This window comes from Lygodium microphyllum, chromosome 23, assembly GCF_053477565.2.
Source record: "Lygodium microphyllum isolate KBCC chromosome 23, Lygodium_microphyllum_v1.1.10, whole genome shotgun sequence".
Lineage (NCBI taxonomy): Eukaryota > Viridiplantae > Streptophyta > Polypodiopsida > Schizaeales > Lygodiaceae > Lygodium > Lygodium microphyllum.
The window spans coordinates 33,396,346-33,420,962 of NC_141157.1; the positions used below are offsets into that span (position 1 = coordinate 33,396,346).

Genomic DNA, 24,617 nt, shown 5'->3' on the forward strand with positions numbered 1-24,617 from the left:
GCATAGTTTGCATCCGTAAAGCCAACAACAAATGCTTTTTGCTTTCCAAAGCAGATGCACAACTCCTTTGTGCCTTTGAGGTATCTCATAATACCTTTCACTGCATCCCAATGTTTCTTGCGAGGGGTTGCTATGTATCTGCTATCCACTCCCACTGCAAAAGAAATGTCAGGACGTGTAGCAACCATAGCATACATCAAACTGCCAACAGCTGAAGCATATGGTATCTTAGCTATTTTAGCCTTCTCATCATCAGATGTAGGGCTGTCCTCTGCACTGAGTTTCACATATGGAGGTAATTGGAATGGAACCCCAATTGTTTTCCCCCTCTCCATATTGAAACGTTGCAAAACTTTGGAGATATACTCCTACTGAGATAGAGAGAGGAAGCCTTTAGATCTATCTCTGAGTATTCCCATGCTAAGAATGTGATTTGCATCACCCAGATCCTTCATGTTAAAGTTGCCATGAAGACTTTGCTTCAATGAATCCAAGGCATGAGTATGCTTGTCAGCAATGAGCATGCCATCAACATACAAAACCAAGATAATCAGGTTGCCATCTGCTACCTTCTTGGTGTACAAGCAGTGATCCACTTGACTTCTATGAAAGCCTTGGGACTGCATGAATGTATCAAACTTATGATACCATTCTCTTGGTGCTTGTTTCAGCCCATACAAACTCCTCTTGAGTTTACATACCATTTGTTCTTTTCCTTGTTCAACAAACCCTGAAGGCTGCTGCATATATATGTCTTCATGCAGATCACCATGTAAAAATGTAGTCTTTACATCCATCTTTATGAGCTCCATATCCTCAACTGCAACCAAGCCCAAAATGGTTCTCAATGTAGTCATCTTGACTACAGGAGAGAAAATCTCATCAAAGTCAATTCCATGCTCCTGTTTGTACCCCTTTGCAACCAATCTTGCTTTGTACTTTGGTGAGGAACGAGAAGTGACCTTCATTTTGTAAACCCATTTGCATGGAAGGGTTTTCTGCCCTTTAGGCAACTGCACCAAGTCCCAAGTGCCATTTTTTTCAAGAGATTCCATCTCTGACAGCATGGGTTTATACCATTTCTTGCTGTCCTGTCTGTCCATTGCTTCCTTGAAGCAAGACGGTTCACCACAGTCTGTCAACATGACATACTCAGCCACATTAATTGCACCAGGAACAAATCTGTTGGGTTGTCTAGTAGCCCTAGACGATCTCCTAACCCAATGGTCATTGTTTGCTGGCTGTTACTGCAAATTTCCATTTTCAGCATGCTGTCCTGGCATTTCAGCGTGCAAATCAGCATTAACAACTTGCTGTCCTGGCTGTTCGTGCACATGTAATGTCTCATTTTCATGGGCAATAGCTGGCTGATCATTTCCTGCATTTACAGGTTCATTTACAGCAGGTATTTGCTGCTGTACAGCGGGCACATTTTGCTGTCCAAAAGGTATTTCTTCCCGGAATACAACCCAATGGATCTCCTCAGTCTTTTCGGGTTGTTTGTGCATGCGATCTTCTCGGAAGATAACGTCATTGCTGCGTACTATTTTTCTTTTCTCGGGATCCCACAATTTATAGCCCATTTCACTCTCGTCACCATATCCTAGGAAAATGCATTTACAGGACTTTGACTCAAGTTTGCTGCGTTTTTCTTTACGAATGTGCACAAAAGCCTTGCAGCCAAACACTTTCAAATGAGCATATGAAGGTAGCTTGCCCGACCACACTTCTTGGGGAACTCCCCCCCCAAAGACCTGTTTGGTGACTGATTAATCAAGTGAACGGCTGTCATGACAGCCTCTGCCCAAAAACCATGGGGTAATGCAGTATGAGATAGCATCGTACGGACCTTATCCTGAATGGTCCGATTCATACGCTGTGCAACTCCATTTTGGGGTGGATTATGAGGGGCAGTGAGCTCCCTCTTTATCCCTTTGCTGTCACAAAATGCCTGAAAGGCTTTGGACACATATTCCCCACCATTGTTAGAGCGAAGACACTTAAGTGTCTTATCTGTCTGATTTTCAGCCAATGTCAAGAATTTTTTAAACTTGTCAAGCACTTCATCCTTGCTATGAATAGGGTACTTTCCGTGTAGCATCATCGACAAAGGTGACAAAATATTTATTTCCCCCTAAAGATAATCCTGGCATTTGACATATATCTGAATGTACTAAGTCTAGAGGAGAAGATTTCAAAGAAAGAGACTTTTTGTGAGAAGTCTGTGCATGTTTGTCATAAATACAATGATCATAGTGCTCAAAATCAGCATAACAAAGACAAGGCAAGTAACCCAAACGAGAAAGCACTTTCATTCCTGTTTGACTCATGTGTCCCAACCAGCCATGCCACAAAGAAACACTTGGCTGCTCGGTCACGGCAACAACATAGTCACACACACTAGATACATGAAGTGGTTACAACGTATCACTCTTGCAACCTTTGGTAATAACCCTAGATCCCTTACAGATCTTCCATTTTCCATCACCAAAGGTGGTATGAAAACCATCATCATCTAGCTACCCTGTGCTGATCAAGCTCTTCTTGAGCTGAGGTACATGTCGTATATGCCGAAGTGTAAAGACAGAGCCATGCTGAAACTGTAACTGCACATTGCCAATACCTGCAATCGCACATGCATAGTTGTCCCCAAGATGGACAACACCATGTCGACCCCCTGTATATGCGGAAAACCACTCACGATGAGGGGTGACATGAAAGGAAGCACTTGAATCAAGAATCTAGGTATGCATGTCATCATCTGTATCTGCAAGTAGAGCATGTGCACCAAAATGTGAAGAGACAAAGAGTACATCACTCCCACTGTCACTGTCATGAGTGACTACATTCACCTCTTCAATTTTTACACTACTTTTCTTAGGCTGACTGTCCTTCTTCTCTTCCTTGCAATCATCTGTCTTCTTGCCTTTTCCTTTCTCTTTCTTCCATTTGTAGTAGTCACGTTTAAAGTGACCCTTCTTGCCACAATGATGGCATTCAACATCTTTGCCACGTGATTTACTTCGTCCCTTGTCATCATATTTGCCCTTTTGCTGTGATCTGCCCCTAGTATGCAAAGCACTGTTTCCCTTGCCATCATATTTAGCACGTGATTTACTGCGTCCCTTGCCATCATATTTGCCCTTTTGCTGTGATCTGCCCCTAGTATGCAAAGCACTGGAAGACTTACTGGATGCATTGTTCTACCGATTCATCTCTTCCATAAGTAGAGCACTCTCTACATCAGCATATAAAAGGATCACATTAGAATTGCTCATAGCAGTCCTGAATGTATCTCAACTCTCTGGTAGAGTGGAAAGCAAGAAAGTAGCCTTAAATTCCTCATCAATCATGAACTTCAAGGCAACCAACTGGCTGAAAATGGAGTTAAACTCACTCAAGTGAGTAGACATTGCTGTACCTTATTTTATGCACAAATCCATAAGTTTTTTCAGCCAATACACTTTACTTGCAGCGCTCTTCTGTGCATACAGTTCTTCCAGTCTAGTCCATATAGCATATGCAAAATCCAAACCTTCAATGTTGAAGAGCAAGGCATCAGAAATCGATAGCTCTATGGTTGAGCGTGCAAGCTCATTCAACTCATCCCAATCGTCCTGATCCATGTCCGCAAGCTTTGCCCCTTTAGCTTTGATCGGCTTTGCCTGCTTCTTTTGTAACAGGATATTGTAGTATTGTTTTTGCTGCACTGCAAAAGTATGTGCGCCTTCAAGCTTCTTTATATGCATCAAATTACTGCTGTCATTGCTGCCAGCCATGGTTTTGAGCTCAAAAGTGACCAAAAAACCAATAAATGCAGGCCCAAATTGTCACCCAAGTGACCAAGGTACAAACAAGTACCAATCAACAATAAATGACCATGCAGAAGTATAGATTTCAGATCTGTAATTCAGTTTTCAGAAGCACCAAACCAAGTGCTACAGCATTATCCAACTGATTACAGCTGTTCCAAAGGGCATGTGCATCACATTACATGAGAAATCCCAAAATTTCAGATGCAATTTCTGTTGTACGTGTACCCATGGGCATAAAATTTGACACGAACGGTTAAAAGTCCCAAAATTTTGTGCTCAAAAGCATCAAACACACATCTACATTTCCTCTGTCATGCATAGGACAGTCCAATTTTGCCAAAATAAAGCAATTTCAGCAAAACCCCCAAATTTCACCAAGTGTTGATGTCCAAATTGCGCGGAATTCAACCTGCATGTACATAAAATGACCAAATGCTGCACAAATTTTGCCCAGATCGCAAAAGCCCCAAATTGCACGGGGTCCAATGTGCCTCAATGTCAAGAAATTGAGTTAATTTCAGCCCAAATTGCACATATACATTAAAAGCCCCAAATGTTGGGGACACAATGTCACAAATTCCTGCAATTTCTGAGACAGATTTGCTTGTCCTGCATCGAATTCCCCAAATTTGGGAAAAGCCCCAAATCTCTGGCTTAATTTTGCACAAATCTGCACACTGTGCTTGCGCGCGCAAATGCCTGGAGGAGAGGAGTTTTAAAAAAAGATTTTATAAAAAAAAATTTGGATGACGGGCCCGTTGACCCATCAAGCCTGTCCTCGCCTGTCCCACTGGTCCTGTCACGTGTCGCGCGCCCCGTCAGGCCTGTCCTCGCCTGTCCTGCTGGTCCTGTCACACTCGCCCGATGACGAGTGGCCTCACTGCCACTTCAAGGCAGCGCGTCTACCATTCCGCCACATTCGCCCAAGCCTTGGCGCACAGCTGGAGCCTGGCCCTCGCACACTCTCCAGAGCCTATGCGCTTTCTGCAGCTTACGACTGCCTCAGCCTGACTGACGATCGTCTGCAGCACCTGCAACACCTTACGCTCTGATACTAGTTTGAAGGAATTGATTATGCACGGAGATAGAGGTAGACAGACCTTATGCTCAGTGAGGGAAACAGAGAGAGTGTGAGTGAGCAAAGTAGAGAGTGAACACGTTTTTTCGGTACAATGACGAGTGTACCACTTTAGGTTTTAGATAGATATATATATATATATATATATATATATATATATGAAAGTACAATGTGCTAAGGGTGTGTTCACACCCGTGCACATATAAAGGGCACGATGGCCCTTTATTCCCAACACTTAGTAATTTGGAAAGGACCACAATACCTCGAAGATAACTTATAGCACCTATTGGTGGTCATAAAATGAGAGCCCTTTAGGAGTTTAAGGTAAATCCACATGCCCTCCTGGAGCTCTCGAGGAGTATGATGTTGGTTAGTATAAAATATGGTAGGATCCTAGGCCGTTTTAAATACTTTCATTTACAATCGTTAGAATTTCTTGTATATCGTGTAGAAAGTTGACCATGGGCTGCATTTTCATTCCCTTGAGCCCAATAACAATCTTGGTGGTTTTGGCTTATAATTGTATATAGGCATAAACAGGCTATAACTAGTAGCTAAATGCTTAGCATTGTTATAAGCAAACTCAATTTGAGGAAGGTAATGATACCAATTAGATTGTCCACAGGAGACATATGCATGTAGCATATCCTTCATCGTTTGATTTGTCGTCTCGGTATGTCCATCGATCTTAGGATATACTTTGATGATGATGTGGATAATCTTATTTTCAATTTTGAAAAGGTGTTTACTAGAAGTGGTCAATAAACTTAGAATTGTGATCATTGACTATTTTGTTAAGCAAACCATAAAGTTTGTAAAGATATTCAATAAAGAGACCAACTAGCTTGTGGCTTTTCATGGTTGTCTTTATAGGAATGAATCAAGCCATTTTTATCAATCAGTCGATCACAACTCAGATTGCATCATGACCTCAATTGGTATGGGATAATCCCACTACAAAATCCATAGAAATGCTACTTTACTTTCTATTGGGAATTTGTAGAGGATGTAACATCCTTGCTTGTTTAAGTTATTTAGCTTTATTAAGTTGACACTATGGGCATTGACATACCTAAGACTTGACTATAGTCTTGATGTGTGACCGATTAAATTAGGGAGTAACTAAGGCCAAAGTCAGTTGTATGTTAGATGTCCAATGCTCGATGCATCATGATACTCGTATAAAATTTTATTGTGGATGTCTTGATCATCGGACATACACTTTTGCCTTGTTTAAAAAGTATTCCATTATGAATAAATTACCTTTTCACCATCTTTCTCTCAGTAGCCAACTTTTGGCATCTAGACAGCCAAAGCCTTCTGGGCTACTAGGTCCCTTTTGAACTAGTTGCTAGGTTTTACCAAGTGAAGATTATTTTGGCGATGCCCTTTGAGAGAAAATAGAAATCAATCAAAATTTTGGAAAAGAACAAAGCATTAACTTCAAGAATCCGACCAAGGGCATCAACAACTATATTAGTTAGGTTATTTTGGTAATGAATCTTGAAATGAAATTCCTACATAAGCTCAGCCTCTTGCCTTACGGCCTAGGAGATTGGGTTGATTACGAAGGTATTTTGATGAATAGTGGTGAATTTTCCAAATTCCAAATAATGAATCGAGTGCTCTAGAAATAATGATGCTATATTTTAAGCTCATAGATGATCATTGACAATTCTTTTTGTTGGGTAGTGTTGGTGTAGTAGTGATCAGTTGTTTCAATGTTTGAAAACATTCATTGAGCTCACTAGTCCAAAGAATTGGCAGATTAATGTGATTTTTCTTGCTTTGGATATTTCTAAGCAAATGTATTAAGGGTTTAGCAACATGAGTATAGTCCTTAATGAACTTCAAAACTTTTGGAGATCAATCCAAATGCCATAAATTAAGATGAAATATCCAAGATACAATAGCTTCGTGTGAAAAAATTTACACTTGGATATTTTTGCAAACAATTGCTTCTATCTTCAGAAACTTAAGACCGTACACAAATGGTTTGCATGCTCCTCCAATGACTTACTATAGATAAGTATGTTGTTAAGGAAAATGACTATCCACTTTCTGAGATGAAACAAATTATTTATCATTTACTAGACACCTATGGGAGCATTCGTTAATTCAAAAAGTAAAACAAAAAATTGAGTATTCATACCTCATTTGAAATGTAGCTTTTGGGACATTCTCTGAAGCTATCTGTATCTGATGGTAATTTGGGCTAAGATCGATCTTGGTGAAATATCATGCACTACAAAGCCGATCTATAAGGTCATCCATCCGAGGTAAGGGATATTTATTCTTGACAATCATCTTATTGAGACCTTTGTAATCAATAGAGGCGCATCGTGGCATCCTTCTTTTTAGTAAGAAGGATAGACATGCTCCATGGAGATTTAATTTGTTCAATAAAACTCCTAGCTAGGTAATTGTGAAGTTGCCTAGCTATTTTGTCCTTCTCTTTTGGGTCAAACCTATAAGTTGGTGAGAGACGGGATGGCTACTGGTCAACCTCTTGATCCTATTGTCTAATGTACCACAAGATAGTGGAAGTTTGTCATTGCGGACTAATTTAGATAGAGAGATATCAGCGCACTCATATAAAATTAGATCCAAATATTTATTCATATTTGAGTTCACATCAACATTATTATTAAAATAAATGGAATTATATTGTAAATCAGATGATTAAAATTTTGTAATGAAACAAACATGAGTAATAATATCTGGTTTAGAAAAACATCTACGAAATCCCAAATATGATATTATATATTCATTAGTTTCAGTGATCTTCAAGGGTAAATAGCTCAATCAGTTGAGAGTGACCATCCAATTCAAAAGATAGTACATGAGTTTTATAGTCAATGTTCAAAGAGGAATATTTATAAAAAAAGCCATCCCATGGCAAGAATGACATTGACATAGGTCAAAGCTCATTAGTTGGAAGTCCAGGGGGTCATGGTATTGTTGGATTGGAAGAACTTGGCTTGGCACCATCTGATTCCATCGATCCACAGTGAGGCCCTCTGTATAATAAACATGATAAGATCGGTTAGCGGGTATTGTGTGGAGTTGCAATTTTTGCATCAATTGAGAAGAAAGAAAACTATAAGTAGAGACATTATGGAACAAAATTGTAACTTCTTAGCTATTAATATAACTCGTGATCTTTAAAAGGTCATGTGGATCAAAAAAAAATCTATCTATGAAGCAACCATTACAACTACTCACATTAACAAAATAGTCTTTGAATAAAAATTCAAAAAAATACTTGGAGCTTTTGTAATATTTACTGAAGCCTTTAAAGTAGACTTTGCCTTCTTATTCTGAGGACACTCTTTGTCACCATGAAAGAGCCTCATTTGGTGGCAAGCAAAGCAATGACTCTTAGAGTGATCCTTGCCACACGTTCCTTTGCGCTTACCATTCATATTCTTGTGCAACTCTGAAAGTGACTAATGAATTGCTACTGGGATAGAAGATTTTTTTGGCTTGAAGGTGGAAGTAGCTTGATAGGAGCCACCCGTTGATTGGCTACCTCTACTTGCAGCCCAACTATTATTTAAGTTTTTGGAGTACCTATAAACGTCCTCTAATAAATGTAATGGATTGTGGAGAACTCATTCTGGTAGTCTGATGGCAAACCGAAAAGATAACACATGTAGAAGGACGCCCAAGGATCATGCAAAGTCTTTGTTTTATGAGAAAGATCTTTAAATTCCTATGCATACGCATCCAAGGTCTTCTTTCCCATATTGAGCTTAAATAATATATGGGGATTTTCAATCCGATCATCGGTTGTGAAATGTTTTCCAAAAATGGATTGAAAATCTACCCATGTTTTCGGCTCGGGGTGTAGCCACGCCCACCAAGCATATGCCTTCCCCTATAATACAATTGATATTTATCCAATATGTTGAGCCTCATTGAATTGAATCAAAATAAGCCATCCATTTGGCTAGCCATGAGTCGATGTTGGTCTCATCACATCCCTTCTTCTCCCCTTTAAGTTGATCGGGCTGGAATTGAAGAGGCAACGTCCTCCTAGCTATGGGCACAAATGGAAAATGAGGGGTCAGCCAATTGCCATTGCATGTATTTAGGTTGAGCTTGGAGAATCATCACTAGCGATGAATCGCCATCAAATTTCATGAAAGAAGATCCTTCGGGATGTTGCTGGTGCATGTGTTTGGGCTCGGGAGAAGTTGGATGAGCATTGTCCATATGTTGAGGTTCAATATGATTAGATATATCAAAAATAGATACTCCGTGGGAAGTCATGGTGTCCATAGAACAAAGGATTGTAGAAAACGAAGAAAGTTTGGAAAGATAGAGAGATGTGAGAATTTAGAGGTCAAAGTATGTAAGAGAGGAGAGTAGAATATAACAGAGATAATTTGCATTTAATGTGAAATTGGGCCTTTAAAAACAAAAAATAAGCAAGGGTGGGGGGCAGGGGGGAGCTTAAGAAATTAAGCAGTTAAGAGAAGGGAGAAGAAGAAACATTTGTAAAAAGTATTTTTAATTCTCATTGAATTGTGATATCTACGTGTCATATAAAACCAAAGGCCAATGAATCACATCTGCTTGCCATGTGTCTCTAGACTCTCCTAATTACCTTGAATAGTTGGATCATGAAAGATCTTGAAGTCAGTATGGCCTTGTGGCCATATTCTGCCTAGCCACTGAGGGCTAGGCTAGCCACCAAGCCAAACGCCCGAGTAGGCGCACAATGTGGCCAAAAAATCCCACAATATTTTCTGTTCTCTTGTCCCTTGTGGAACTTCTTGCCAATTACTCCCTCACTCTTTTCCACACATCATCCTCTCTCGCTCTCTCTCTAGACATCACTCTCTTTCTCTCTTTTCGATATCATTCTCTCTCTCCCCGAGACCTCTCTCTCTCTCTCTCTCTCTCTCTCTCTCTCTCTCTCTCTCTCTCTCTCTCTCTCTCTCTCTCTCTCTCTCTCTCTTCGAGACTTCTCTGTCGTGACGGGCGAATGCTCTGACGTGATGGGCGTGACGAGCGTGCGTGACAGGCGAATGCTCTAACGTGTGTGACGGGCGTATGCTTTGACGTGATGGGTGTGACGGTCGTATGCTTTGACGTGTGTGACAGGCGAATGCTGACGGGCGTGACGAGTGAATGCTGACGGGCGTGACGGCTGCTGTGTGACGTTGGCGTGACATATGACACTGACATGACAGACGTGTGCCTGGCGTGACATGTGACGCTGACGTGATGTGATGTGTGCCTGGCGTCACGGATGTGTCTATCCACCCTCTCTCGCTCTGACGTGATGGGTATGCTTTGACGTGACGGGATAGGTTGTCAAGTCTGATGCAGGACAGGTCATCAGTAATGCAAGCGTGATGCAAGATAGTAATGCTGTATTGACGAATGTCGTGTGATAAAAATACATGTTGTGACGAATGTACTGTGACAAAGGAGAATGCTGTAGTGAGAATGTTGTGATGAAGGTACTGATGCAGGAGCACTGAGAATGCTGTAAATGTACTGACGCAGGAGTACTAAGTGAACAATGACGGGATGTATCTGCAGTACAGTGGTGGGCCTTGTGAATAGTATCTGCAAGGATGTGCAGTGATTGATAGGACAGTTTTGTGTCGTGACTATGACTGTATAAAAAATATGTTGACTCTTTCAGATTGACGTGAATGCTGACATGTGTGAATGTACTGAGATTGCAGATGTACTCAGACTGATGTGAACCTTGCCGTGCTGTGTAGACTGGAGACCTACGTGAAATCAGACTGACGCACATTAACATTTCATGCTACAGTGACAGTTTAGGTGAGATTGACAGTTCTATGCTACATTGACAGTTTATGCTACAGTCATATTTTATAATGCAGTCACATTGACAGTTTATGATATACTGACAGTTTATGCTATTTACTGGTTTACTACTCTAGTCAGTCTGTAAACAGTTTTATGCTATAACACATACTATAATCATAATGGAAGAAACTGACAATGAAGGAATCACAAAACCAACCATGGAAACAATGTTCTATACACCGCCAAAGAAAATGAGATACAAAACCTATGGGCGTAAAACGCGAGATTGGAATGTCTCTCTAGGGTCAAGTAGATATGGGAAGACATCCCGCAAAATTAATGAAACACTATATGAGGAGATGTTGACCATACTCCGTGCTGAAATGCGTACCATGAGGAAGGAAATGGAAAATGATATACAAGAGTGGGTTCGAGCTGAAATGATGGAAGAACTAAAAAAGGAGATGCAACAAACATTGGATGCACACATGGCAGAGAAAGACTCAATGATCTCTAATCTACAAGAAGAACTAGACAAATGCAAAAAGAAACTGGACGCACAAAAGGAACCACAAATCACACCGGAACTACAAAAAGAAATGGATGTTTTAAAAAAGGATATGCACACCTATGCAAGTGTGGTGGAAGGCACCCAAAAGAAAATGGAGAATGTTGAGAATATTGTCAAAGAAAATGCAGAATGGATAGATGTGGCAAAAAAGAACAAAGGAATGCATGGCAACAAAGTGGAAGTTATGAATGCCACCTTGGAAGAAGAGGCAAAAAGACGGGTACGCGCACTCCACGTAAGAGTGGTTGGACTAGATGAGAAAAGCTCCCCAATTGAAGATGCTACAGCTCTTGCCACCAAAATTGGGGCTATAGATGTACCCATCATTGGGGCTTGGCGAGTCGGGAAAGCTGACACAAAAGCAAAAGTCCTCATCTTGAAGTTTGGAGACTTCGAAAAGAAGAGAGCCTTCCTCTCCAAGAGAATCCCTCTCAAAGGAGAAAAGATCTACCTAGATGAAGACCTCACCCCAGAGAGGAGAGAGAGAGAGAAGAAAAGTGCAAAGAGAAAAAAAGGAGAGAGAGAGAGAGAGAGAGAGAGAGAGAGAGAGAGAGAGAGAGAGAGAGAGAATAAACTAAAATATCTTACTACTATATTATTTTAGCTATAGGTTCGGAAAGCCCCAAACCTCTAGAGGGCTTCCCGAACCTACCCCATTTTCCAAACCTCCCTTCCTTTCCCCTCCCCTCTTTCTCATGTGTAATGTCTTATTTTCTCTTCCTCCTCCCTTTTTTTAGTAAAGCTTCCCCTCCCTCCCCCCACATCCCTCTCTCTCTCTCTCTCTCTCTCTCTCTCTTTCTCTCTCTCGGAGAGAAGAATTATAAGAATAAGAAAGAGGAAGAGGGATGGGAAAAAAGAGAAAAGAGAAAAGTCTTTTTAAAATTTAAATATTTTTTGAGAAAGAGAGGAAGGGAGAAAGAAGGAGAGAGGGGGGAAGAGAGAGAGAGAGACCCAAGAGCACTCCGAGTCACAACCATACCCCAATGGTTAGCGTCTCGTACTACCAACCCATACCATCTTGGTGTATAGATGTGTTTGCCAATGGACCAAGAGTCCAAGAGTGGTGATCACACAATGAATGCACAATAGGGCCTTGAGTCCTATAAATAGGGCTCAGCTACCCTAACCCCGAAGTGTCCTTAGTGCATTCGCACTTAGTCACTTCATAACCAATGTTAACAATGCTACTAGCACCCATCCGGGTATTTAAGGATATAAAAATTTGGGTAGGTGGATGTTGAAGAAGACACTAGATGAATGTGGAGAGTGGTGAAGGGAGTGGAACTGTAACCAGCCTTGCTCCTCGGATAGGGTGGTAAATAACCTGATTAAGCACTAGCACAAAGCTTTGGCTTGCAATCAGGTGCTTCGGACCCACCAAATCAAGGGATTGAGTGGTATCCTGGCAATGAAACCATGTAACCGAAAAATTAATCTAATAATTATTTTGGTGCCCTGAAAAATAATCTGACTGGCCAATAATTAAATTGACTAGGCAACTTCCATTCCTGAGTATCTCTGCGCCATCTTTGACCATCAGATTGGTGTTAGGTACCATTAAACGCCACTTCTCTAGTGTCACCAATTGACACTTATGGTCAAATAAATGACCTAGGCCAACAATTGGCACTAGATACCACCAAGAATCTGTGCGGCGGCATAACTCATAGCAACTTTTGCCTTTGATATCCTATGATTTCCTCGGGTCCCCGGCTTGCAAATTTATTCTAACCCCAGTTACACCTCACATGTGCAACAATTACTTAACCATGTGATTAAAAATTAATCCACATGTTAAGTGAGGTTTCAAAAATATATGTCCTCATGACAACCCTCCCCCTTAAGATCCTTGCACTCATCATTGATCGCACTGCCAAATGCATTAAAAGCAAAATAGTCGATTGGAATTTCCACAAGGCATCATAGTTAACACAACATTATACACTGTTGCTCAACCATTCCATACTCCCAACACATGCTGAAAATTACTAGCAAATCATAATATACCATAAGACTCACAAAGAATCTTATAAAAAACATTGCGAGATTATCATGTGACATGTCTATTTCTCATGAACCTCATCTGGCAAAACCAAACCATCATAAACTGATCACTTGCTGATCTGAGGATTGATCACAAACTGCTGCAAATGTAACCCCAAACTGATCACAAACTCATTGCAAAAACTGATCAGCAATCAATGCAAAAACTAATCCATAAAGTGACCATAAACGGTTCTCAAGCTGATAAAAAACTGAGTTGAAACTAATCAGAATTTTTGTCTCAAAATTGAGGCAAAATTCTTGCCAAATTGATCATAAATTGATGTAAAATTATAGTTCTAGTGCTCGGGTGAAACTCACACTCATTTGCATACATCTCACAGTGAATAGTACACTAAGTAGTGACCTCATGGCAAACATACTGTCAGCACAATACCTTGGATGCATGTTGAATATATCCGAGATCCACTACATATGAGAGCTATCCATAACTAGAGGAGTGGAAGTGCTATCTCCCCCTTGAGCATCAAGTAATACTCCGGACCCTTGCTCTGCTAAACCTAACAGAGCCTAAATTAAAGTCAGCTCTAACTGAAAGGCATTTAAGTAAAGTTGCACCAACTGAGAATGGTTTGCCAAGTCATCCTCTTCCATCCATTTGGCATCCATTGGTGAATAATTCTAAAATTTCACTAAGTATCTCCTGGAAACTTTATCTTTGAAATTTTTTTCCTTATGTGCCAAAATCTACTTGGGTACGATAATCTCATCTAGCTTCTGAACCTCAGGCTGAATTTTAGCAGACATATCCCTTGGCACATTACCATAAAAAGGCCTCAACAAATTGGCATGAAAGACATTGTGTATCTGCCAATGTGGACGTAATTTCAGCTGATATGGCACATCACGGATATTCTCCAACACCTGGAAGGGCCCATAGTATCTCATACTCAACTTGTGATACAATCTTTCTCTTCCTTTCATCTTTTTCAGTCTTGCCTTTTCAAAACGCAACAATACACTATCATCCTCTGCAAGTTGCAAAGTACGTCTGTGGCGATTAGCTATCCTCTTGCTTTTCTTGCAATCTCTGAAGTGCATATTTTATCTTTGCATAGGCTACATCCAAGTTTTCCACATAACGATCAGTCTCAAAGATCTTATTTTTAGTTTGGAGAATAGTGGTATCTTCTTGCCACCCTTAACCACCTCAAATGAAGCTTTGCCGGTAGAACTATGCACTTTGTTGTAAGCAAACTCAACCAAGGGCAAATACTGCTTCCACTGTGTCTTGTGGTTTGAAACATAGCACCTCAAAAGATCTAACACTGTGGAAATTGCTTCGTGAGACTAAGCATCTGTATGCAGATGGAAGGATGATGAGAATTTTAGCATGGTACCCATATTCTCAAACAAGCCCTTCCAAAATAAGTTGGTCATTTGGGGGTCTCGATCACTAATGATTGACTCTGGCATACCGTGATACTTAAAGATGTGTTGCAAAAACAATCGTGCCATATGATTAGCTTTTATTTTCTTCCTCACCGGAATGAAATGGGCTTGTTTGCTAAACTTGTAAATGATAGTCCATATCCCATCATTTCTTGTAGATGTCTTAGGAAGCCCAAAAATAAAGTCCATTGCGATTCTCTACCAAGGCCTTTTTGGAAGAGGCAAGGTTTGTAACAAACTTGGTATCTTTTGCCTATCATGCTTTACGTTCTGGCATACGACGCATGTCTTAAAAAACTATTCTACATCATGTCTCAAAGTTGGCCAATAAAAGAAATGCTCCACTGCCTTGACCATGGCATCAATACCTTTGTGTCTTGTATACAGAGGAGCATGAATTTTAGTGATAACTCTTGGTCTTAATTGCTTTGTGACATAGGCATCCATGCATCATCAGAAATCCATCTCTTAGCACAAAGTGTTCATGCCTTTGGCCATTGCAAAGCTGATCATAAACATTAGCAAAGTCCGAATCAGCAACATATTGCTATTTCATGGCATCCAACTCGGTGTGATAAACCATATTGATGGCTGAAATTTGTGGCTTACGTGACAGTGCATCAGCCACAACATTCTTTTTACCATCATTAATATGTACAATCTAAAAATGAAACATAGAGAGAAAATTTTCCCATCTCATATGCTTCTCTGACAACTTTGTTTGCGTTAGAAAGTATCTCAAAGTTTGATGGTGTGTTTGCACTGGAAAATCAGCCCCCAACAAATAATGTTTTCATGTAAATAGTACATGAATTACAGCCAAAAGCTCTATCTCATAGACTTGCAACTTCTTTTCTTTGAGTTGGGTTGAATCAACCCTTTTTCTAATAGCTCATCTCCTTTTTGTTCTCCAGTGCTTTTGGTGTAGAAAAAGGATGGTTCATGGCATATGTGCATTAATTATCGTGCTTTGAACAAGATCACAATAAAGAATCACTTTACAATTTCTCGGATCGATGATGTTATGGATACATTTAGCCATATAGATTTGAAAAGTGGGTGTCATCAGATACATATTAGACTGGAAGATGTGCCTAAGACAGCTTTTAGGATATCTTTTGGATTCTATGAGTTTCTTGTTATGCCTTTTGGACTTACGAATGCTCTTGCTACTTTTAATCAGATAATGGATCGTATCTTCAAGCCACATAGAGGATTTGTGGGCACTTTCTTTGATGACATGATTGTCTATTCAAAGAACGAGGCAGAGTATAGAAAATATTTGGACATTATGTTCAATGAACTGTGTGAGCATAGACTGGTTATCAACAACAAGAAAAGTGAATTCTTCTTGCGTGAAATCCACTTTTTGGGACGTATTGTATCGGCTGATGGTATTCCCATGGACCCTGCAAAGGTTGAGGTAATACGATCATGGCCACCTTTGAGGAATGTGCATGAGATCTGCAGCTTCTTGGGTTTATGTACTTACTAGAGGAAGTATGTACGTGGGTTTGCTGAAATTAATCTCCATTGCATGCCTTGCAGAAGAAGAATGTGCCATTTAGATGGACAGTAGTGGAAATTTCAGCATTTGAAAAGTTGAAGGAAAAGATGACTTCAGATCCTATGCTTGTGTTGCTCGATCTAAGGAAGTCATTCATAGTTCAATGTGATGCCTGTGGTAACAACATTGGGGTTGTTCTTATGCAGGACGGTGGAGTTGTAGCTTATGAGAGCCAAATTCTTTATGGTGCAAAAAAGAATTTGCAGGTCTATGAGAAAGAACTTTTGGCTGAATGCACTGTCTATGTGGAAACATTATTTGTTGGGGGCTGATTTTACGGTGCAGAAGTATGTACGCTAGCTTACAACAACACAGTGAATAGTTCTATGGGAAAAGCTCCATTTGAGGTGGTTGAGGGTGGCAAGAAGGTACCACCTATTCTGCAAACCAAGAATAAGATCTTTGAGGCTGATCATTATGTGGAAAACTTGGATGTAGCCTATGCAAAGATAAAATATGCACTTCAGGGATCGCAAGAAAAGCAAAAGAGGGCAGTTGATTACCACAGATGTGCTTTACAATTTGCAGAGGGTGATTATGTATTGCTAAATTTTGAAAAGGCAAGATTGAAAAAGATGAAAGGAAGAGAAAGATTGTATCAGAAGTTGAGTATGAGATACTATGGGCCCTTCTAGGTGTTGGAGAATATTAATGATGTGGCAAATCGGCTGAAATTACCTCCACATTGGCAGATACACAATGCCTTTCATGCCAATTTGTTGAGGCCTTTTTATGGTGATGTGCCAGAGGATATGTTTGCTGAAATTCAGCCTAAGGTTCAAAAGCTAGATGAGATTTTGATACTTGAGCAGATTTTGGTATATAAGGGGGAAAAAGTCAAAGGTAAAGTTTCCGGGAGATACTCAGTGAAATTTCAGAATTATTCACCAAGGTATGCCAAATGGATGAAAAAGGATGACTTGGCAGACCATTCTCAGTTGTTGCAACTTTACTTAAATACCTTTCAGTTAGAGCTGACTTTAGTTTAGGCTCTGTTAGGTTTAGCAGAGCAAGGATCTGGAGTATTACATGATGCTCAAGGGGGAGGTAGCACTTTTCCTCCTCGAGTTATGAACAACTCTCGTATGTAGTGGATCTTGGATGTATTCAACATGCATCCAAGGTATTGCACTGACAGTATGTTTGCCATGAGGTCACTACTTAGTGTACTAGTCACTGCGAGATGTATGTAGATGAGTATGAGTTTCACCCAGGCATTGGAACTATTCTTTTGCATCAACTTATGATCAATTCAACATGAATTTTGCCTCAATTTTGAGACAAAAATTCTGATTAGTTTTAGCTTAGTTTTTGATCAGCTTGAGAACCATTTATGGTCTCTTTGTGGATTAGTTTTTGCATTGATTGCTGATCAGTTTTTGCAATGAGTTTGTGATCAGTTTTTGGGGTCACATTTGCAGCAGTTTGTGATTAGTTCTCAGATCAGCAAGTGATCAGTTTATGATTAGATTATGCTCAGTTTTCAATGGTTTACATTTGGTTTCATGGACAATAGCATCTGTTATGATGCCATTGATGTTTTAGCCATGGTTTATGCATAGTTATGCTATGCTATGGTTTGGTTTGCCAGATGAGTTGAGCTCATGAGAAATAGACATGTCACATAATAATCTAGCAATGTTTTTTTATAAGATTCTTTGTGAGTCTTATGGTATGTTATAATTGGCTAGTAATTTTCAGCATGTGTTGGGTATATGGAATGGTTGAGCAACAGTGCACAATGTTGTGTTAACTATGATGCCTTGTGGAAATTCCAATCTACTATTTTGCTTTTGATGCATTTGGCAGTGCAATCGAGGATGATTACAAGGATTTTAAGGGGGAGGGCTGTCATGAGGACATGTATTTTTGAAATCTCACTTAACATGAGGATTAAATTTTAATCACATGGTTAAGTAAATGTTGCACATGTGAGGTGTAATTGGGGTTAAAGTAAATTTATATAACCAGCCTTCCTCCTCGGATAGGGTGATAAATAACCTGATTAAGTACTAGCACAAAACTTTGGCTTGCAATGAGGTGGCTCGAGCCCACCAAATCGAGGGATTGAGTGGTATCTCGGCAATGGAACCATGTAACCAGAAAATTAATCTAATGATTATTTCGGTGTCCGAAAAATAATCTGACTAGCCAATAATCAAATTGGCTTGGCAACTTCCATTTCTAAGTGTCTTTGCACCATCTTTGACCATCATATTGGCGTTAGGTACCATTAAACGCCATTTCTCTAGTGTTACCAATTGACATTCATGGCCAAATGAATCACCTAGGCCAACAACTGACACTAGATACCACCAAGTACTCGTGTGGCATAACTTATAGCAACTTTTGCCTTTGACATCCTATGATTTCCTTGGGTTCCGAGCTCGTAAATTTACTCTAAACCCAGTTACACCTCGCATGTGCAACATTTACTTAACCATGTGATTAAAAATTAATCCACATGTTACGTGAGGTTTTAAAAATACATGTCCTCGTGATAGGAATAGTTTTTTTAGATGAACAACGATGAAGATTAACTTATAGGAGCTGCAATAGAAAATAAAAGCTGCCTGCTGATAGAGAAGACCCACAACAACAACATAGCTATCTACTGATGAAGAAGGCCTCAAGAAGGTGCAACTTTTGCAAGCATAGCATGTGAGTTATCTTGAATGTGGACTATTATAGCAGCTGATGGTTGCCTAACACTAGAATTTAAAGAAACAACAAACATCCCTTGGGCTGGTGGACGGCAGTCAGTGGAGCCATGGGTGACAGCTTCAGAATGCTCCAAGGTAGGCAACAGTAGCTCTAGTTGGGACAGCTTTTAGCAGGTGCTAGAGCAAAGGAGAGGAAATATACTTAGTGTGGAGGGAGAATGACTGAGAGGGAATGATCTGAATGAAAAAATGAGAGTGTGGGATGCCCACAACATGTCCTGTTATAGGGGTGTTTTTGGACATTTGTTCTATTGCATGAATTAAGCCCTTTTAACATAAATAAAGCTTTTTGAGTGTGTTTTAAGGAGCATAATTAGGCATTAATGCATGAAAATTAAATGTTAATGCAAGCCTTGATTTTGGTGACTCAACATTGTTATGCAAGAGTAGGGGGTGGTCTTGAGGATGGTTGTGATGCAAAGGGCTATGTGGAGGAGGTTGGTGGAGGTGAGGGAACAAGTGAAGGTGAAGGTGCCAAGGAGGGGTGTGTGCGTGCGCGTGCGCATGCGCAGAGAGGAGGGGGGCCCAAAGGAGTTTATGGTAGGGGCATAGGGCCGGCAGCTAGAGTGGGGTGTTGTGGAGGAGTTGGGGGGGGGTCGTTGGTAAAATGTATCCAAAGTAGCCATCCTGTTGAAGCTATCAACTGATGAAGAAGGCCTCCAAGAAGGTGCAACTTTTGCAAGCATAGCAAAGACCTGTCAAGCTGAGGAGGCGACTGGCTGAACGAGGTAGACAGCTGCTGCAGAAGATACACGAGTTATCTTGAATGTGGACTATTACAGCAGCTGATGGTTGCCAGACACTAGAATTTAAAGAAACAGCAAACATCCTTTGGGCTAGTGGATGGCGTTTAGGAACCATGGGTGGCAGCCTTAGAATGCTCCAAGGAAGGCAACAGTAGCTCCAGTCGGGACAGCTTCTAGCAGGCACCAGAGGAAAGGAGAGGAAATATACTTAGTGTGGAGGGACAGTGACTGAGAGTGAATGATCTGAATGAAAAAGTGTGAGTAGGGAATGCCCACAACATGCCCTTTTATAGGGGTGTTTTCAGACATTTGTCCTATTGCACAAATAAAGCCCTTTTAACATAAATAAAGGTTTTTGAGACTGTTTTAAGGAGCATAATTAGGCATTAATGCATGGAAATTAAATGTTAATGCAAGCCTTGATTTTGATGACTCAACATTGTTATGCAAGAGTAGGGGGGTGGTCTTGAGGATGGTTGTGATGCAAGGGCTATGTGGAGGAGGTTGGTGGAGGTGAGGGAACAAGTGAAGGTGAAGGTGCCAGGGTGTGTGTACACACATCCCTAGATGCATTTCCTGCTTACAATCAACAACCATATCAAAAAGCTTAGTCATGTACATAGAAAAAAGATCTCAGAGCAATAAGAGAAACCTTGCCCATCCAAATCAATGCATACTCTAATGGGAATATGAAATGATATCTAAACTATATTGTTACTCATGGAACCATATTGTTACTTATCAAGAGATGGAGACAAATTTGCCCATCCAAATCAATGCATCCTCTAATGGGAATATGCAATGATATCTAAACTATCAAACAATAAGATTTACCAAAGATATATTTGCCCACAAGATAGAAATCCAACATATTGAAGTATCATACCAAGTCAAATTGATTTAGCTTACAACTACATGCAAAATGGATATCAAACACACATGTTCAGAGAGGAGGGGGGCCCAAAGGAGTTTATGGTAGGGGCTTAGGGCCTGCAGCTAGAGTGGGGTGTTGCAGAGGATTGGTGGGGTGGTTGGTAAGAAGTATCCAAAGTGGCCATCCTGTTGAGGCATTGACTTCTATGTAGTCTGTTGTCCTTTCAGCTGAGTGTCCTGCAGGGTGGCCTTCCAACCTGAATACATTATCAGTCCGATGACCAAAATTATGCAAATGTATGCACTAATTTGGCTGAGCAATGATTATAGTTGGTTGAACATTTGTGGTGTCACGTGCCATGCCACGTTTTTATAGTTGATGATATTTGCTAGGTGGGTTTTACTGTCACCCAGAACCTTGGCACACCTGTGCTAGTCACTGGTTGAAGTTTGACAGTCAGTAATTTGAAGCATGATGATGTTATCCACTATTTCAAGGTTTTCTGAAATTATGATTGTTTAAATGTATCAGATATGTTTTTAAAAAAGTTTTATGACATTACAGTTTTGTAAGTTCCAACCTTGGTGGAATCATTTTAAGCTCATTTTATTTAGGCAGCATAGAATCTAAACAATAATTTAATGTTGATTTTATCTTGAGCTGTGTATGCATTGTATGTGTACATATTCCATGTAAACACGATTTCAAATCGATCAGCTTTGGCTTTTGATAACTACATTTGGATTTTGGATAGTTTTATACCATCAAATATTGTTGACTGTTTAATGTGTTTATGGGAAATGTAGTAATCTAGATTATCTGATATCATTTTGTATTCCCTGGGGAAAATTGTCATACTGAGTTAAACTTATTATCTCCGTGCTCAGAAAGGATCACTGGTGCCACATCTGAGACATGTAAAATGATCCTTTACAAACAATTTCTGCGGGTTTTGCAGGAGCTCTGTTTTAGGTATAAAAATGTGCCTGACATGCAGAGTTTGGTTTGCAGGGCAGTTTTAGGTGTAGGTGTATTCGTTTGGTCCATGGCTACAGCTGCAGTACCATTCGTAACATCTTTCTTACCAGCTCTTCTCTTTTCACGGCTAATGGTTAGTGTTTATTGTCTTTCTATAAAGTACATTTCCAAATAAAGAAGGGATTTTGTAAATGACAACCTTATAGTTAGACTTCTAGTTTGACAGGTTATAAGTATTTTACTCGCATGTAATTTTGCATATTGATTTCTGGAAGTGAGATAATTTTACACACTCACATCTGAAGTTGAGAGATCCATATTGAAAATCCACTAAGCCCTTGTCTTAAACTGAATTTCCATACTGGGAAGTTTTACTGGACCCTTGTAAAACTTATCCAGTTTTTGTAAATTTGAAGATTCTTTTAGCAAAATATTTAAGGCTTATAATTATTCTAATTGTTATACTTAGAGTTACTAAACAAATATCTGGATGCTCAAATTTTAAGCACTATTTTTTGACAGCCAAAAGAGGAAAATATTTATTGTTTTTGAGAGAAGAGGACTACAAAAAGTCAGATCAAAATGGGATTGCAAGGCCTCATGCATAGTTTTTTATATGTGGAAGTGCCCCACCCTGCCATGAAACTCATGCAAATGATGCAGCTTTTAACTTACCAATCATCCCAGGGTTTTTACCACTCTTTTGGAACCGTTGATGTACTGGATTTCCCAACAGAGCTTTGGACCAGGAGATGGCTGTATAAACATAAAGGCTGGTTCTGCTATGTCCTATTACTTATGGTCTAAGTGTAGGATATGGCAGCTGTTGATTGGGATCTGGACCACATCTGGTTGCTGGTAGGTAGATAGGGACCAACGATTGTTGATATCAACTGGTATTCCTGCAGGAAAGAGTCTAGACATGTAGATAGTCCTGCAGTAATTCTCATGGCCATAAGTTTGGTCTTACTTGTCATTAATTTGGGAAAGTAGATCATATTTGGCAACATTGCCATAAAATGGAGACAAGTGTAAGGAAAAGGGAAAGGGTAAAGTGCAGGACAAGAATGATGATTACAACATTGTGACTAGCAAGTCTAACATCAAGTTTGAGGAGATTAATCTGGTACAGCCTAATGTGTTTGATGATCTCATATTGGCAGTCTCTTCCTTAGATGCTTTACAAAGCTGGCTGATGCTTGACTGTTTGTTTGTTTGTTCATATACTGGTAATCCAGCAATCACTTTGTACTTATCTGGACAATACTATTTTTCTCTCACAGTCCTTATAGGATGTCTCAGCTGCAAAGGCCTTTGCCCTCTAGCTCAAAGGCGACAGGGCATTGAATTTTAAGGAATAGATACGGTGCTAGAGAGGATTTGTGCCTGACCAAACTCTCTAACCAAAGGTACGCTCCCTTCTGGCCACCAAACTCATTCATCACTGCAACTTGTACCAAGTTGGCATAGGCATCCTTGAAATCCAAGAAAAGAACTGCATTTTTGGCCATTGCACTGTTGGCTCAAAACAATTGTGGGTATATTGTGTAGTATGCTTCTGTTCTGGAGAAAACCTGTTTGAGAGTCATTGGTGATGTTTGGAAGGAGGGATTGAAGTCAGTTGCTTATGGTCTTTAGTTGTGTCTTAGACATCACCGAAGAATGAGTGAACCGTGATAAGCTGCCAAATGGCTCATCTTGTAATCTCTCTCTCTTGGGAGTTGAAAATTAGCTGTGTTGATAAAGGTCTTGCTATTGGCTGCTAGCCATCATACACTTTGCTCTTAGGGCTGCCCCTTTCCATGTGCAACATGCAGACACATGTCACATTTTACCAGCAGATTGAAGGCTCACCGTTCGGGAGTGGTCATGGCTTGATTGTGAGCAGGTAATATAATCACTTGATATTTTAGCTGCAAAAGTGCAATCAAGGCCAAATCAGCCTTGACACTGAAATCCTTTTGTCATGACATATGAGGCTTGCCATTTGTTGTCCAAAAATGCACAAATTCAGTCTATTAGAAACTTTCACTGATGTACATTTGCCAATGTCTGAGCTGACATCAAAAATCCCAAAATTTTGACCCAAAGTTCATAAGATCTTTGCAATAAATGTGTCCCACACACGTGCAGGAACAAAGATATGTTGCTTGGGCAAAAGCCCCTTCCAGAATATTAAATTTGAATAAAATTTTGATAAAATTTTCCCTTTGCTACCTTTGATATGGTTGGTGCAGAGACGTGGTGGACTTGGTGGAGGAGGAATGGAGCACAAGTTGCTGAGCTAGCAGCTTAGTTGGTGGCTGGGCGGGGAGCGCAGGTGACGGACAGGGCAGGCGAGGCATCTGCTGGCAGTGGCTTAGCTGGAGGCGGCATCACACATGACTAGAGGCGTCGGTTGCACAGGCCGCTGGTGGGCGGTGGTAGTGCAGATGAGGGCGAGGCGCTGTGGTGGTGCAACTGTTAGACGAGCGTCGGGCAGGGAAGACGAGGCGCTATTTTTCTCTTTTTCAGATGACCTCTGGCCGAGGAGGTGCTGGCTGATCACGAGTGCTTGGGTTATTTACCCTTATCCATAGGCCTCTGTGGAGGGGTTTCACCATCCTTTGGCTCCTCATCTAACATGTCTGCAACTACTATAGGGGCAGCATTTCTATCTGCTTTATCAGGACACTCAGACATAAAGTGGCCCAACTGCGCACAAGAAAAGCAATGCCCTGCAAAGGTGCCCCATTTGATCCAAAAAAGCAATGAACGCATGCCAGAGCAGTTTATATGCAGCCAATTAGGCCTCTTGCAGGTAATGTCCCACAACATACATAAACCATTCTGATTGGAAGCATGCAATGTAGGTGGCACCAAAACAGTGCCAATGGCAGCCATGGCTTCCTTCAACAAAGGCTAATATATTGCTGGGAAGCCTTCAACTTCCACCCAGATGGGACATCCAGGCTGAAGCAAACATCGGAAATTCACGAAAGGCCTTCAAGGTACAACATGAACCAAGAGATGG

The 24,617-nt window shown here is 40.5% G+C and overlaps 1 protein-coding gene across 2 annotated transcripts in view; it reads left to right on the forward strand.

The window, feature by feature from the left end:
- Positions 1 to 24,617, forward strand: part of PHT4;5 (phosphate transporter 4;5) — a 191,989-nt gene that overhangs the window by 33,296 nt on the left and 134,076 nt on the right. For both annotated transcript variants that reach the window (XM_087664168.1, XM_087664169.1), the window contains exon 3: positions 21,638 to 21,737. In XM_087664168.1, the coding sequence (XP_087520294.1) occupies positions 21,638 to 21,737 (100 nt within the window). The remainder of the gene's footprint in view (positions 1 to 21,637; positions 21,738 to 24,617) is intronic.